Source organism: Dipodomys spectabilis, unplaced genomic scaffold (assembly GCF_019054845.1).
Source record: "Dipodomys spectabilis isolate Male_0828 unplaced genomic scaffold, ASM1905484v1 ptg000034l, whole genome shotgun sequence".
In the NCBI taxonomy this organism is placed as follows: domain Eukaryota; kingdom Metazoa; phylum Chordata; class Mammalia; order Rodentia; family Heteromyidae; genus Dipodomys; species Dipodomys spectabilis.
Window position 1 is genome coordinate 2,816,950 of NW_024870711.1, and position 17,572 is coordinate 2,834,521.

General features: G+C 37.4%; 1 protein-coding gene across 2 annotated transcripts in view; it reads right to left on the minus strand.

Moving 5' to 3' along the window:
* Braf (B-Raf proto-oncogene, serine/threonine kinase) overlaps positions 1 to 17,572 on the minus strand; it is a 140,760-nt gene that overhangs the window by 36,198 nt on the left and 86,990 nt on the right. For both annotated transcript variants that reach the window (XM_042677234.1, XM_042677233.1), the window contains exons 9-13: positions 15,006 to 15,042; positions 11,215 to 11,351; positions 10,238 to 10,355; positions 5,451 to 5,535; positions 3,611 to 3,787 (exon numbers count right to left, since the gene is read on the minus strand). In XM_042677234.1, the coding sequence (XP_042533168.1) occupies positions 3,611 to 3,787; positions 5,451 to 5,535; positions 10,238 to 10,355; positions 11,215 to 11,351; positions 15,006 to 15,042 (554 nt within the window). The remainder of the gene's footprint in view (positions 1 to 3,610; positions 3,788 to 5,450; positions 5,536 to 10,237; positions 10,356 to 11,214; positions 11,352 to 15,005; positions 15,043 to 17,572) is intronic.

Here is a 17,572-nt window from a genome sequence, read left to right on the forward strand (position 1 = left end):
AGATTCTGAAGTGAGGCACAGACACACATGCACGCACATACACACGTATACAAACACCAAAAAGAAAAAAGAAAAAAAGAGAAAAGAATGGGTATAGACGGGGACAGAAGTGGATTATTGACAAGTTAATTATATGAAGTGAACAGAAACGACTTCTCTCTCTCTCTTTCTTTTTGGTCTGTTGTGGGGCCTGAACTCTGGGCTTGGGCGCTGTCCCTGAACTTTTTAGGTCAAGGCAAGAATTCTACCACTTGAGCCACAGTGCCACTTCTGGTTTTCTAGTGGTTTACTGGAGATAAGAGTCTCACGGACTTTCCTGCCTGGGCTGGCTTTGAACCACAATCCTCAGATCTCAACCTCCTGAGTAGCTAGGATTACAGGCATGAGCCATTAGCGCCTGGCCGGCTTCTCTTAAAAGGAAACATTTAAAAGCTTGGTGTTGGTAGCTCACTCCTCTAATCCTAGCTACTATGGAGGCTTAGTAGGCTGATCTGGAAGATCAATGTTTGAAGTCATCTCAGGCAGATTCCAATTCCAACTGACCAGCAAAAAGCCAGAGTGGAGTCATGGCTCAAGTGGTAGAGTACCAGTTGTGAGCAAGCAAGCCAAGCAAGTATAAGGCCCTGAGTTCAAATGTTCTGGACTGAACACCTCTCTCAAAACAAACACTGAAAAAGAAAAAAAAGAGGGACATTTGAAAAGAGAAATAATATTTAGAGCACAAATATCCTAAAGAGGAAAGGACACGTATGAAGTGCTGAGGGAGGAACATCTTGGCCTGCTGGAGACACAGTACACAGACAGTTCTTAAGAGAAAAGCTTCATTTCTCTCTCAATGTTTACAACTTGTTTCTCACTGTTATGATAGAAAAATCTTAATACAATCTTTTAGATTTGGCCAGATTCAGATTCTAACTTACCTAAAGCCTGAGATTGATTTAAACATAGTAGGTAAGTATAAATGTTACTGAATAAGGCAATAATTTGCTGTAAGGAGCATTTTGGCTCAACATAGGTTTGTAGATAGTTTGTATTACAGATATACTACCTAGTAGGTTTTGTTTGTTTTTACTGGTCCTGGGGCTTGAATTCTAGGCCTGGGTGCTGTCCCTGAACCTCTTTGTGCTCAAGTCTAGTGCTCTACCATTTGAGCCACAGTGCCGCTCCCGGTTTTTTTCTAGGTAGTTTATTGGAAATATAGTGTCTCAGTGACTTTCCTGCCCAGGCTGGCTTCAAACTGTGATCCTCAGATCTTAGTCTCCTGAGTAGCTAAGATTATAGGGGTAAGCCACTGGTGCCTGGCTACTGCCTAGTTTTGAGTCAGGGAAGGTGGTAGGGGGGAAATTAAAGAATTAGATCTGGCTTGAGTTGTGGTTCCTTATTTACTTGCCCTGAGTGATCAAGTCAAGAGTTTTAGACATTAGTACATATATATACTTATACTCTTTATTCCAGTTCTACAGGGTACAAGTAGTATAGTAGTTATAGATCAAGGGCACTGGAATTACAATTCTGCGTCAAAAGTCAAAACACTGGCTGCCACTTACTATGTGAAGCCTCAGAAAAGCTACTTAAAAGCCTTGGTTTGCTAATCTGTGAAAAGAACAAGGTAAGAGTAAAAGGATTAACAAAATCTAAGCCCGAGAATATAATTTGCATTCTATGACATTAAAATAAGGTACATATTTTAAAACTACTTATACAGCTTAAATTTATATCTTACAAAGTTTGTTTTTCATCTAACTACTTTCAAGTTTGTTTTTGGGTGGGATTTGAACCCAGAGCCTGAGAGCTGTCTCTGAGTTCTTTTGTTCAAGGACAATGCTCTATCACTTTGAGCCACAACTCTACTTCTAGCTTTTTGGGTGATTAATTGGAGATAAAAGTTTCACAGATTTTCCTGCCCAGGCTGGTTTTGAATGGCAATCCTCAGATCTCAGCCTCCTGAATAGCTAGGATTATAGGCATGAGCCACCGGCACCCAGCTTTCCACTTCTAGTTTTTAATTTTATTCTGTGTGTATGAGATGTGTGATATATATATATATATATGTGTGTGTATACATGTATATGGGTGTGTGTGTGTGTGTATATATATATATATATATATATATATACGTATATATATATATATAAAAGAGAGAGAGAGAGAGAGAGAGAGAGAGTGCATATGAGTGTTATTATGGGTTTTAGACAAATACTCTGCCATTTAGCCACATTCCCAGCTCTTATCTTTTTCTGTGGACAAGGAGAAATGCTGAGATTTGAACTCAAAGCACTGTGCTTGCTAGGTAGTCCCTTTACCACTTCAACCACAATTCCAGCCCTTTTAACCCTTTATTTTAAGGATCCAAGTAGTGTTTTGCTTAGGACCAAATTTATAAGCTTCCCATGTTGCTAGCATTATACCTGTGAATATCACTGCCTTACTAGTTGAGACTGGGGCCTTGCTAACCTTTTGCCAAGACTAGCTGCAAGCCACTATCTTCCCAGCTCTAGTCTCAGTAGATGGGATTACAGAAGTACACCAAGATGCTTAGCTAATTCTATTTATTTATTATTGTTTTCAAGTTTCTTTCTCTCTCTCTTTTTTTTTTTTTTGCCAGTCCCAGAGCTTGAACACAGGGCCTAGGCACTGTCCTTGAGCCTCTCTGTGCCAAGGCTAGCACTCTACCACTTGAGCCACAGCATCACTTTTGGCCTCTTCTGTTTATGTGGTGCTGAGGAATCGAACCCAGGGCTTCATGCATGGTAGGCAAGCATTCTACCACTAAGCCACATTCCCAGCCCCTATTTTATTATTTTTAAAATTATTTTAAAAAATCATTTACTTTTTATTTAGCTAATCTTACCACTTGAATTACCTACTTATTTGCACTTCAGAGTTAAATGCAAAACCTATCTTTCAAGTTGGTTTTTTAATTTAATTAAATTATTTATTTTTGGGTCTGGTCGTGGGGCCTGAACTCTGGGCCTGGGCGCTGTCCCTCAGCTCTTCAGCTCAAGGCTAGCGCTCTACCACTTGAGCCATAGCACCACTTCCGGTTTTTTTATTTTCTGCTTATGTGGTGCTGAGGAATCGAATCCAGGGTCTCATGCATGCAAGGCAAGCGCTCTACCACTGAGCCACCTCCCAGCCCTAGTTTTTTATTTTAAAACATAATTTTATAAACCCTATTATTTTAAATTACATAGCAAAATTTGGTATAAACATTTCATTTTAACTTTATAAACTGACCACTTTGTAACAGGACTTTTAAAAAAGAAAATTATTTGCAAGGAAAACTATTTTATATACTTCAACAACTATAATGATTTTTTAATGTTTTATTTTTTATGGCCTACTGTTCTATTTATTCATTTTTTGAGTTTCTACTACTTAGCTATACCACTGAATGCTAAATCAAAACTAAATAGTTTATGATGAAGTACTTGATATACTTTATTAGATGTTTTGAAGACTATACTAGAAAAGACTATTTTTAGTATCATATTGCTAACCACTGGTGTCCTTGTACTGCTAAATAATTTTAAATGCAGTCCCTAAGCAAAGCCTTTTACTACAGATCTTTAAAAGTAATTTGCACAAGATGTAATAGAATGTAACTTACTCCATGCCCTGTGCAGTCTGCCGTGCAATATCTATAAGTTTGATCATCTCAAATTTGGTCTCAATGATGTGCAGGTGGTGATATAAGCTGGAGCCCTCGCACCACTGGGTAACAATAGCCAGCTGTGGCTTTGTGGAATAGCCCATGAAGAGTAGGATGTTTACATGTCGTGTTTTCCTGTAAAAAAAGAAATGTGGTAGTAAATAGTAAATACCAATAAATGTTAGCAATTCTTAAAGAGAAAGCCAAGTAGTCTATCTGTAAGATGCTGCCAGAAAAAGGTATTGGAGAGGGGAAAAAGGCAATAGAATGACAATTTTTAAAAAATATATCTGACAAGCAAGTAGAGATTCTTAAATACTTTCAATTGTGGGAAGCTATTGCTTAAGAATATAGCCACCCCCACTCTTTTACAGGGTTAGTATTAAAAAGGTTTCTTCACACCTGTAATTCTAGCTACTCAGGAGGCTGAGATCTGAGGATGGAAGTTCAGAGCCAGCCTGGGCAGAAAGACTGTGAGACTCTTGATTCCAAGTAACCACCAGAAAACCAGAAGTGGAGCTGTGGCTCAAAGTGGTAGAGCACTAGCTTTGAGCTAAAGTGCTCAGGGACAGCACCCAGGCACTGGGTTCAACCTGCATGACCGACAAAAAACAAAAACAAAAACAAAAAAGTTTTCTTTAAGATGCATTGTAGGGGCTGGGAAGGTGGCTCAGTGGTAGAGCACTTGCCTTGCATGCATGAGGCCCTGGGTTCGATTCCTCAGCATCACATAAGAAAAAAGAAAAAAGCCGGAAGTGGCGCTGTGGCTCAAGTGGTAGAGCGCTAGCCTTGAGCTGAAGAGCTGAGGGACAGCGCCCAGGCCTAGAGTTCAGGCCCCATGACCAGACCCAAAAAAAAAAAAAAAAAAAAAAAAGATGCATTGTAGCCAGGTGCTAGTGGCTCATGCCTGTAATCCTAGCTACTGAGGAGGCTGAGATCTGAGGATTAAGGTTCAAAGCCAGCCAGGGCAGGAAAGTCTGTAAGACTTATCTCCAATTAACCCCCAGAAAACTGGAAGTGATGCTGTAGCTCAAGTGGTAGAACTCTTGCTTTGAGCTGAGGGACAGCGCCCAGGCCCAGAGTTCAAGGCCCACGGCCAACAACAACAACAAAAAAAAAAAAAAGAAAAGAAAAAAAAGAAAAAAAAATGCATTGTACTGGTAAATTGCATTGTTAAATAGAATCTCCTCCATACAACTACTTAAAAATTAAAATCAAAATTAAAAAATTTCTTGAGACAGTTTTCTCTAATTTTCACAACTGGTTTTGTGTTGTTGTTTTGTTTTGTTTTGCTTTCTGGAATTAGATGAATATTACATATCCTCTAGAATGTAACACCGTCTGTGAGTTAAATTTGCTCGCTTTTGTTGACCATTTATTTCCCCACTAAGTTGTTCAAGAATCTTGCTCATTTAAAGTAGTACTACCCTTGATCTACTTTTCTTTGTCAATGTTCCCAAAGTCCTTGGAACAAGGACTAAACACAACCTCAAAATGGATTCTGATGTTCTTAGAATTTTAATTTAAGGGTACTGTTTCCATAAGTGGAATTATTATCATACATGATCAGAACTCTATATTTCCACCTTTCAGTCCAGAACTTGGTCTTCTATCAGCTGTATCATAAAACAGTGAATATTATTTAAAATAATATGATGAAAGGTAAATTATAGTTAGACATGCTACACTTCTGTATCCATTTTGAGTATATTTATAAAGCTCACAGAGGGTACCACAGGAAAACAGGATGCAATAACAAGAACTTATCTCTAGAAAACAGTAATCTGCACAAGCTCACCTGAGTACTCCTACTTCATTTTTGAAGGCCTGTAACTGTTGAGGTGTAGGTGCTGTCACATTCAACATTTTCACTGCTACATCACCTAAAAGGTAATTGTCATTCCAAATGTCATTCTAATTTTTTTACATTAAAAATACAAAATATTTGTGGGTGTTCTCACTGTCATAGCCCTGTAACAGGCATTATAAAACCGCAAGTGAATTATTTATGCCATAACTACACTATTAATTTTCAATGGATTAAAAACTAAACTAACAATGTTATTCTTTTTTTTTTTTTGGGTCTGGTCGTGGGGCCTGAACTCTGGGCCTGGGCGCTGTCCCTCAGCTCTTCAGCTCAAGGCTAGCGCTCTACTACTTGAGCCACAGCGCTACTTCCGGCTTTTTTCTTATGTGATGCTGAGGAATCGAACCCAGGGCCTCAGGCATGCAAGGCAAGTGCTCTACCACTGAGCCACCTTCCCAGCCCCAACAATGCTATTCTTATACTAGGCATTTCAAAATAGCAATTTTTTTTTTTTCTTTTTTTTTTTTTGGGTCCGGTCATGGGGCCTGAACTCTGGGCCTGGGCGCTGCCCCTCAGCTCTTCAGCTCAAGGCTAGCGCTCTACCACTTGAGCCACAGCACCACTTCCGGCTTTTTTCTTTTTGCCTATGTGGTGCTGAGGAATCGAACCCAGGGCCTCATGCATTGCAAGGCAAGCACTCTACCACTGAGCCACCTTCCCAGCCCAATAAAATAGCAATTTAAAGAAGAGCCAACTTTATTCTTCCTTAGAATTTTAGTTTAATCAATACAGAACATTTTCCTGATTATTTAATATTAAATTAGAACTATTTGTTATATATGTTAACATGATGAACAGGCCCAATGGGAGCTTGGCTTTAAATAAGAAACTGAAAACTTCAGAGTAGCTAACTTCTGAGTAGTTCAGGTGTTTTGTTTTTTGGTTAGTCTTGGGGCTTGAACTCTGGGCCTGGGCGCTGGCCCTCAGCTCTTCAGCTCAAGGCAAGCACTCTACCACTTGAGCCACAGCACCACTTCCAGTTTTCTGGTGTTTAATCTGGAGATAAGAATCACATGGACTTTCTTGCCCCAGCAGGCTTTGAACCACAATCCTCAGATCTTAGCCTCCTGAGTAGCTATGATGATAGATGTGAGCCACTAGCTTTTTTTTTTTTTTGTCTCTTAAAGCTATGAATTATTATGACACTTATGATTAAGAAAATAAAATATTAGTACACTTCAAAAAATTTATGGGAGGAATACATTAGGCACATTTACTTTTGAAACATTTTGAGGTGTGCCCATATCTTTCCTTCCAGAAGTCTGTTTTTGTGTTAAAAAAAAATGTGTCTTTGTTATGTTAAAAAAAATTATGGGGCTAGGAATGTGGCTTAGTGGTAGAGTGCTCACCTGGCATGCATGAAGCCCTGGATTCGATTCCTCAATACCACATAAACAGAAAAAGCCAGAAGTAGCACTGTGGCGCAAGTAGAGTGTTAATCTTGAGCAAAAGCAGCTCAGGGACAGTGCCCAGGCCCCTGAGTTCAAGCCCCAGGATTGGCCAAAAAAAAAAAAAAATCATGTTTAATAGCTTTATTTTATATAACCTACCAGCAGATACATAAACTGGTAACAACCACTGTGTAATATTGCTGGTAGTTATGTAAAAATGGACAAATAGGTTCTCCAAAAAACATATACTTCAACATCATTAGGAGTAACACTAAACAAGAAACTACCAAAATGCTCATTATACAGCAGACAGAAGTAATCAGGTAACTGTCACACAGTGGAATATTATTCAGAGAATGAATGACTTCAACCATACCAACACAGATGAATCATACATACAGTGTTGAGTAAACTGGGCCAGACACAAAAGTATACACTCTATGATTCCTCGTAAGGTTGGGAAGGTAGTAAGCTATCCATGCAGGAAGACTGGCTGGAATAGAGAAGTTTCTGGAGAGCTAATAGTGTTCTGTTATTTATTATTCATGTCTACTTTGTAAGCTTTCAGCTTCTTGTCCACTTATATGTATTTCTTAGTGTATACATATATACCTATATATACACACATATACTTTTCTTAACTTTTTAAAAAATTGTGATTAAGTGATTACATAAATTTCATAGTCTTGTGAGATAGTGATACTTAAAGTGACAAACACATTCATGGGACAAACTGTCTTTATCGTTGTCTATAAAATTTGTGAATTCTATGAACTTTGACAATACAGCAATTTCTTCCACATCAGGTGATATGTACATTTCTTTCCTTTTGCTTAGTGTCAGCTGTTCTCTCTTTCCTGCTCATTTCCTCACTCCCTCCCATTGCTGCCATTGAGTTGCTTATTTCATTTTGATCAATGTCCAGTGCAGCTGATGGGTCCTGCTGTTGTATGTTTTCCTTTTCCCTCTGTTTCTGTGTCTTCCTCCTAGTATCCCTCAGATGTGCACATACATACCATATATGTGGTCAGCAGCATGGGGTCATTTAGTAATGATATGGTCAGATGAGTGGAGGTCCTTTGTTTCTAAAGTCTTGTTTACTTTGTCGTAACTCCTTACATTTTGGATTTAACATCCACATATCAGGGAGACCATGTGTTTGTCTCTTTGCTCTTGGCTTACCTCACTCAAAATGATTTTTTTCTAGTTCCATCCATTTCCCTGTGAATGTCATTATTTTGTCCTTTCGCAATCTCATGTTCATTCTACTGGTTAGACTACATATTTCATAACACTATAATCCTAGCTACTCAGGAGGTTGAGATCTAAAGATTGTAGTTCCAAACCAGCTGGGGCAAGAAATTCTGAGAGATTCTTATCTTCAATTAACCACCAGAAAAGCAGAAGTGGGGCTGTGGCTTAAAGTGGTAGGGCACTAGCCTTGAACAGAAAAGCTCAGGGACAGCCCTGAGTTCAAGCCCCATGAGTGACAAAAAAAAAAAAAAAGTTTAAACTCATTTGGAAAGCATAAAGAAATTCCTATAATCATATCTCTTAGAAATGACCAATATTATACTGATGTATATTCTACTAGTATATATGTATGCAATGAGTATGTGAAATGATTATAGCAATTGTATAATGTTGTCATATATATTTATTTCTTTGTAGCTCCATAAGGCATTATACATACTACCTTATAAAATTTAACATACCAGGGGCTGGGAAAGTGGCTCAGTGGTAGAGCGCTTGCCTTGCATGCATGAGCCCCTGGGTTTGACTCCTCAGCACCACATAAGGAAAAAGAAAAAAGCCGGAAGTGGCGCTGTGGCTCAAGTGGTAGAGTGCTAGCCTTAAGCTGAAGAGCTGAGGGACAGCGCCCAGGCCCAGAGTTCAGGCCCCACGACCGGACCCCCACCCCTCCCAAAAAAATAATTTAACATACCAAAAACAACATTCCATATCAATAAACATAGCTCTATTACAACACTTTAACTCCTTATATTATATATGGAAGTATAAACTTATTTACCCAACACTCTTATTAATGGGCACTCCATTAATTTTTCATTATTATTAAATCCCTTCATGAATATAATTTCATATCTGTTCATTCATGTCCAATTACTCCCTAAGGATGTAGTACAAATGGAACTGTCAGCTCAATGAACATACTGCCAAAGTACCATCCAGAAAGTTGGTAGCAATTTATTTTCCCACTAGGAGGATTATAATTGAAACTCTAAATCTGATCAAATAAAAAAATCTTTGGAGCCAGGTGCCGGTGGCTGATGCCTGTAATCCTAGCTACTCAGGAGGCTAAGATCTGAAGATCAGGGTTCAAAGTCAGCCCGGGCAGGAAAGTCCATGAAATTCTTATCTCCAAAAAACCACCAGAAAACTGAAAGTGGTGCTGTAGCTCAAGTGGTAGAGCGCTAGTCTTGAGCTGAAGAGCTGAGGAACAGTGCTCAGGCCCAGACTTCAAGCCCCAAGACTGACAAAAAAAAAAAAAAAAAAACAAAACTTCGGTCATTTGAAACACAAATGCTATTTAATGAAGTTATAGTTTTTCACTAACTAGTAAAGCTGAACATTTTAAATATGGTAATTCGGTAAGTACACTCAATATTTGTGGGTGTTTTTGTTTCTTTTTGTAGTACTTGAGGCTTGGACTCAGGGTCTCTTACTTCCTACGGCAGTACTCTATCACTAGAGCCATGCCTCTAGCTCTTGTGTTTTTTGTTGTTGGTTATTTAGCAGATGGAATCTGGCAATCTTTTCTACCCAGGCTGGCCTGCTCACAATTCTCCAAATCTCAGCCTTCTGGGTAGCTAGGATTACATGTATGAGCCACTAGCAAATAATTTATCTATGATTGATACCTATAAAAACAACTTTGGGCTAGAAGCTGGTGGCTCATGCCCATGATTCTAGCGATTCACCAAGCTGGGATCTGAAGATTACAATTTGAAGCCAGTCCAGGTAGACACTTTCAAAGGACTCTCATCTCCAATAAACCAGCAAAAAGCCAGAACCGGAAGTGAAGTTCATATGGTAGAGCACCAACCTTCAGTGAAAAAGCCGAGAAAATTTGTGAGGGCCTGATTTCAAGCCCCAGTATAGGCACACATATGTATATACATTTTGGGGACCAGTTAACCTGGGAGATCTTCATCTTTAAAATAAGTACTGCAATATAACAATAAGAGTTTTCTGGATGTGAACAATTTGTTTCCCATAGTTTTTGTTAGAAACTTTTGAAAGACCCTTGCATATGATTAAAACAATTTAATATCCAAACATGATACCACATACATACATACATACCATGCCACTTTCCCTTGAAGACTGTCCCAAACGATCCAGATCCAATTCTTTGTCCCACTGTAATCTGTCCATCAGGAATTTCCCAGTCATCACTTGAATCTCGTCTACCAAGTGTTTTCTTGATAAAACAAAATCAAAAAGGAAAACCTTATTTCACACTACATATATTAACGTATGCCTGACAGGAACGTAGGTAAGGAAGAAAATACAGACTCTTAAAAAAAAATACAACCCACAACGAAGGAACAATAGGTAAAAAGTATGACTCAAAATGTAATTTTTTCCCCCTTCCTCACCCCACCCCCCCAATTCTGGGATTTCTTAGACAAGTGCTCTACCACTTGAGCCACTTTCAGCTCTGGAAGTAATATTTTAAAAAATAGATACTGCCTGGTGCCAGGGGCTCACACCTGTAATCCTAACTACTCAGGGGGCTAAGATTTAAAGATCATGGTTGGAAGCCAGCCCATGTAGAGAAGTCTGTGAGACTCTTATCTTCAATTCACCAGCAAAAAGCCAGAAGTAGAAATGTGGCTCCAGTGGTAGAGCATCAGCCTTAAGTAAAAAAGCCAAAGAGAATTCAAGTCCTCCCTGAAAAGTAACTAATTTTTTCAGCATGTGCAAAAATGTGTATTGCTAACATCAATAAAACAATATAGCTTCCTATCATTTGGAAGACTATTAGAGGCAAGACAAGTATTACATATTTGTGATTCCCTTTAGCCAAATGCCTCAGAATTTAAGTTCAGATTTTTATTTTAAAGGAAAACATTATTACTTCTCTTCCAAAACCAACTTTTACAAAATTATGTTAAACATGTGAACAAAAATCAGTGTAATGGAAAAGTACTTCAAGCAAAAAGCTATTAACTCTTAATTTGGTTATAGGAATTTTACATCATACACAAACATATCCAAAAGAAAATATCAAATTTGTATATGAATTCTAGAAAGAAAAAACCATCACATATTCTTACCATTCGATTTCGGTCTTCTGAGGATGAAGATGACTTCCGCTCCCGCTGAGGTCCTGGAGATTTCTGTAAGGCTTTCACATTTGTCAGTGAGCCAGGTAATGAGGCAGGTGGGGTGGCAGACAAACCTGTGGTTGACCCTATTAGAGAAAGAGAAACTGTATCCTTTAAGGAAAACCAAACATGCTCTCTTATCAGAAGACAGAGATTGGGGAGAAACCTAAACTTACTTTTAAAATATTGCACATGTTCAAACAATGACCTTACAGAAAGGATAGGCCCAAAAGCCTAATTTGTGATTCATAGTATAATTTTAGTTTTGTTAATGTCTTTAAGATAGCTAATGATACACTTTGCTCACTGGTTCAAGATTTACAAAAAACAATCTCTAAAATAAGATATAAATACTCAAACACTTCCAAAGTTCCTGTGTCTCTGATTAAAAAAAAATTAAAAAACAAAACCAAAGTAAACACACACACACACTAACAAACTGATTTTAAATGACCTCAACAGCTCATCAATATTTTAAAAAGTGGAAATATTTTCTAATAAAAGCTTAAATGTTAAAAAGATCTCTCTTTCATATTGGCCATTAAATTTAAATAGAATCCTGACTTATAAATGTGGGTCATTATTAGTGGTTCCTGGAGGCCTTTTTCTACTAAATATAAATTACTAGTTACCTGTCTAATGGAGTTAATAAAAGCAAACCTAAGTAGGTTTCTCAAGACTTTCTACAAAAATCTCTACCTTTATAAGTAAGAGAAAGTATCTTGGCCTCAAAGCTAAATTACTATAAGCAGGAATATTTTGTAAGCCCACTGAGCCCAGGGTTACTCTTAAGAAGTTAGCTATGTTAGGAGGATTACATTTCTGATGGGTGCTTTTCCAAAAGCTGACTCAGTGGTAAACAGCCTAAGCTCAGAGGGGCTCAGTTCAAGGACTGAGTAGGGCCTGAGTATAGCTGAGCAGGGCTGAGGTTTCCAGGTTGCTTTCCATACACAGTACTGAAGGTCCTCAATAAATTTAAAACAAAAATATTAATATTCTTGGGGAATACAAAGAGCCATAATTTTCCAAAGAATGATACTAATAACAACAATGGTAAATCTAGGTAGACATTTTATTACTATATCACAATGCAAAATTTCCAAGATTTTATATGTAATTATCTATTAAAAATGATGTGTGGAGTGTCTTTTAACTGAAAAACAGTACATTTTCTATCTGCTATTGATAAAATTCAAGAAAACAAAGCCTTAACTGCTTGCACAGGTTCCACAGTTCTGTTCTACTAAACATGTGGTATTTAAATTCTGTTATTGGTTCCAAATGACTTTTTCCCATTCTATGAACCAGCCAGCTAGCCAAAGCACCGTAATATATTCAGTCTTGTTCACTCACCAGTATGTAAAGATAGTAAGACACCTGTCCTAACTCTTACTTCAAAATTTAAACACTGGTTTAACCAATAACTAAAATATTCAAGACAAAGAGGATGAAATTATACTATTTCCTCACATTAATTAAAAGTATAACTCCTCAAATTTTCTAAACTTATTCATTCTATGAATTAGCTATAATTTATTAGCACTAAATAAAAAACATACATTCTATAAGAAAAACATTGATACTGTAAAATCTCAAAAATAAAAAAGCCTCAGAAAAATCTTTTAATAGGGGTTTCCATTTCTATTTTTATTTTCTTAAAAACCGTGAAAATTGTTGGTGCCTCCCCACCTTATTTTTTCCCACCCACTGTGATTAAGAAGTCATGAGACAACAAAAAACAAGATGGAAATCCCAACTCAGAATTTTCTTGCTTTTAAATATTTATGACAGACAGCATACAGAAAGCTTGTGTAGTGAGTATGTGTGAGAAGCACATTCAGAGCATTCCAGCCAAGCCAAGCAGAAATTTAGTACTTAAAACTCTCACACTTACAAACACACGCTGTGAGGGTGAGACACAAACAGCATCTACAGATGCTTATATTTAATTTGCTTTGGGTGAAAACAAGAAAGAAGAGCCCAACTACCTCTGAACACTGGGCCAGGCTCAAAATCAAACACTATTTCACTGGGGACAGAATGTAGGAGGGGGCTGGGAGTCCGGGATTGGTATTTCCGAAGACAGCGCATCAGCTGGTTCAAGGGGGCTGTTAGAAGAGAAAGAGAGGGGCAGGCAAACACAGGAAGACAGACACACAGAAGAAATGAAAGAAGTCATGGGGAATAAATACGATGAACTGAAGCCTGCTTTACAAAATAATTCTGGGTGTTAAAAAAAAACCACCTGCTTATTTTAATAATATCCCAATGATCTTTAAAAAAATGACTCATATTTAGGACAAGAAATGCCACTTGATTTTAAGTACTGAGCAGGCTGTGTTTATGACTAAGTCAACTGTGATGCTAACATGATGGCAACATTTAAATGCTGGATGCATTGGGCAAAATTATCAGCAGCCACAGTTATTAGGACATATGAAAGTCAAACTGGCAGCAACATTAATTGGCAGGTTCATGGAATAACAGAACAAAAACTCCTATATAAATAGGTGCTGTGGTCAATACTAAGCCCAGAGGACATAATTCAGGCTTATTATTTTGTCAGCTTCACAGGAATACAGAAACATAACAAGATGATTTATATATTGTTTACTCAATATGAAATACCATTGAGTCTCTTGGCTTAGATACTTTTGAAGGTACACAAGAAGGTCACAGTGAAGAGATTAGCTCTAAGCATAATAAGCAGTTAACATAAATCTTCCATATTAGATAGAAAATAGCTGAAAAAATAAACACAGAAAGGACCTCCTGCAAGAAAACTTCAAGACAATCTCAAATATCATCTAGAAAACATTATTTAGGGTTATAAAAAGTATTTTCATAACATGAAACATTTTATAATATTTCATGTTGTTTTGGCTAGAATGAATGCTAGATAAAAATTCTGTAAGAAATCTCAGTTCTGTTTCTCACCTGGTATTTTATTTACTAGTCGTAGTAAAAAAGAGGGCAACAAGCTTTTTCCATTATGGGTTTATTCTATAAAATGTACATTATAGCTGATCACCAGTGGTTCATGCCTGTAATCCTTGCTACCCAAATGTTGAAATCTGAGGATCATAGTTCAGAGCCCATCTGGGCAGACAAAACCACAGAATCTTAATCTCCAATTAATCACCAAAAGCTACAAGTATAATTGCTCAAGTGGTAGAGCAGCAGCTAGCTATAAGCCTAAAAACTAAGTGAGAACACAAGACTCTTGGTTCAAGCCTCAGTTCTGGCACAAACACAGAAAGTATATTCTAAATACTTCTAAAAAGATTAAGAAAGTTGTTGATAAAGTCTGACAAATACAAATTGTGGCAGGCAATTAAAAGGACTCCTTCTAAGAATTATTTAGTAAAGTTAAGTTTTATCTGATTCTAATCTCAATCTTTCTGTATCTGTAGAAGCTCCCAGATGGTAGAAATTAACAAAAGGGGTAAAATAACTAAGGATCTCTCCTTGATATAATATATCCGTTAATAGTACATTGTAAATAGCATTTTTTTATATTCCTTTTCATGTCTTCTAATTTTCTTTACTCATGTTTTAAATTACCTAAAATTTTATTAACAATACATAATCAGTACTACAGAAAAAAATTGGATTTTCTCTACACATTTTTCTCTGTGTCTGTGTTTCATGAAAGAAGCAAGTAAAAAGGAAACAAGCAGCAAAGCAATTGCATTTTTCTCTGTGTATATGCTTTTTTTTTAGCTGAAATCATGACTTACCTCCATCACCACGAAACCCTTGATCTCTAATCAAATCCTATAAACAAATAGTAAAGTATATTTAATCAAAGTACATGGTAAGAAAGTAACAACATTGAATTTTCCACTATTCATTAACAGAAAGGTTAATTCAAAACAACTCCTGTCTTAACAGTTACTTCACAAAACAAACCATATGAAATTAACTAGTGTACATATAAAAATCTAAATTCTGAAGTATTTGCCAATCTAATCCTGTACTGAAAGGATTATTAGTCCTGATCACACGTTGAAATCCATTTCTGGCCGTTCAATGGCTTCCATCAATCCTTAAAGAAAATCTTACTGGCACATATTAAGAGCCATAAAAATGTTCATACCCTTTGATCCTGTAATTCCACTTCTGGGAATTTTTCCTATGGAAATAATTCAGAAGAAAAAATGATATGCACAAGGATGTTTAGTGCAGCAGCATCCATCATACCAAAAGCCAGAAATAATTTTGACATATTATGGTTAAGTTATTGTGTATCAGTTTATTATGCAGTTACCAAAACATTATGAAATTTGAATCATGAAACATGTTTACAATAAAAAATACAAAATTAAAAGAACATTGAATTCCATCATAAAAATATAGGGCACATGGATAAGAAAGAAAATCAAAATAGCTCAAATAAGGATCATGTTAAGATTGGTCTTTATTTTTATAATCATGTTGATAGCTGGGGTAAACTCTTATTAGTAAAGCAACCTGGATCTTAAGAGGCAGAACTTGGGTTAGTTTATTTGGTTTAATTAAATGTGAGAGACTGAATGACCCTAAATGTTTCTAAGCAATTTTTTTTCAAATAGGCAGCTTTTTACTTCTGGATTAAATAAAGAATAAATTACTTCCAAGTATACTTCTAACATGTTCAGTGTATTAATGTAGATCCTTCACCATTTTTAACAGAATAATCAACAGATATTCATATTTTCAAACTAAGTGCTAAGTGACTATCAATAAAAAGAAATTCTTGGTGGTCTTACTACCTTTCTGCGATTCTGAAAGCATACAATATTATTAGAAGATACCCAAACATGAAAATTAAATGATACATAGCAGCCTAAAAATATAACAAAAGAAAAATTGGTTTCTTGAAGTTACTACCACCTAAGTGCTATTGGTAACTTTCAATGCCTACACATACATAGTAACTATAGGATTTGGCAATCATGATGATGGGCTTCCAGCCTGCAGAAATTGATCATAATGATGCATAAGTAATAACTATAGAATTTGGACACTGGTAAAGTAGTTGAAATGTGTGAGTTGGACTTCCTTGTCCTTCTAGACAGAGGAACACACACACACACACACACACACACACACACACACACACACACACACACACACACACACACACACACACACACACACAAACACGCCACGCCATGCCACATCCCTTTCCTTGTTGCTGTAACAGCTCTGAAATTCCCTGCAACTCTAAAGGGTCCAAATTTTCTTTCTCTGTTCTTTTCTTTCTTTCCTTTTTTTTTTTTTTTTTTTTTTTTGGGGGGGGGGGGGGTCTGGTTGTGGAGCCTGAACTCTGGGCCTGGGCGCTGTCCTTCAGCTCTTCAGCTCAAGGCTAGCGCTCTACCACTTGAGCCACAGCGCCACTTCCGGCTTTTTTTTTTTGCCGGCTTTTTTTTTTTTTTTTTTTGGTCCGGTTGTGGGGCCCTGAACTCTGGGCCTGGGCGCTGTCCCTAAGCTCTTCAGCTCAAGGCTAGCACTCTACCACTTGAGCCACAGCGCCACTTTCCGGCTTTTTTCTTTTTTGCTTATATGGTGCTGAGGAATCGAACCCAGGGCCTCAGGCTTGCAAGGCAAGCACTCTACCACTGAGCCACCTTCCCAGCCCCCCGGCTTCTTTCTTTTTTTGCTTATGTGGTGCTGAGGAATTGAACCCAGGGCCTCTGGCATGCAAGGCAAGCGCTCTACCACTGAGCCACCTTCCCAGCCCTCTTTCTCTGTTCTTAAAACTGAACTCTAGTATACCACATAAACTTAGATTTCAGGTATGTTTTTAAAGTTCCTTAACAATTTGGTATTTGTTCTAGGTTCTGGTAAACTTAGATTTCAGGTATGTTTTTAAAGTTCTGTAACAATTTGGTATTTGTTCTAGGTTCTGGTAATTGTTCTTCTAGCTCTTTCTAACTTTTCCTATTCTATCTTATAGTTAGTTCCTTCTCTTATATATTTCTCCTTCATCATGATAAAGAAAAATAATCAAAGAACTTTCAGGGCCAACTTTATACCTGAAAATATTGCACACAGTATATTAGTTATAATTTCTAATTTCTTTTTCTTTCTTGGTCCGATTGTGGGGCCTGAACTCGGGCCTGGGCGCTATCCCTCAGCTCTTCAGCTCAAGGCTAGCGCTCTACCACTTGAGCTCTACCACTTTTTGCTTATGTGGTGCTAAGGAATCGAACCCGGGGCCTTATGCATGCAAGGCAAGCACTCTACCACTGAGCCACTTTCCCAGCCCAATTTCTAATTTCTTATTACATACCAGGCATAAAAAATTTCCCAAACCATTCCA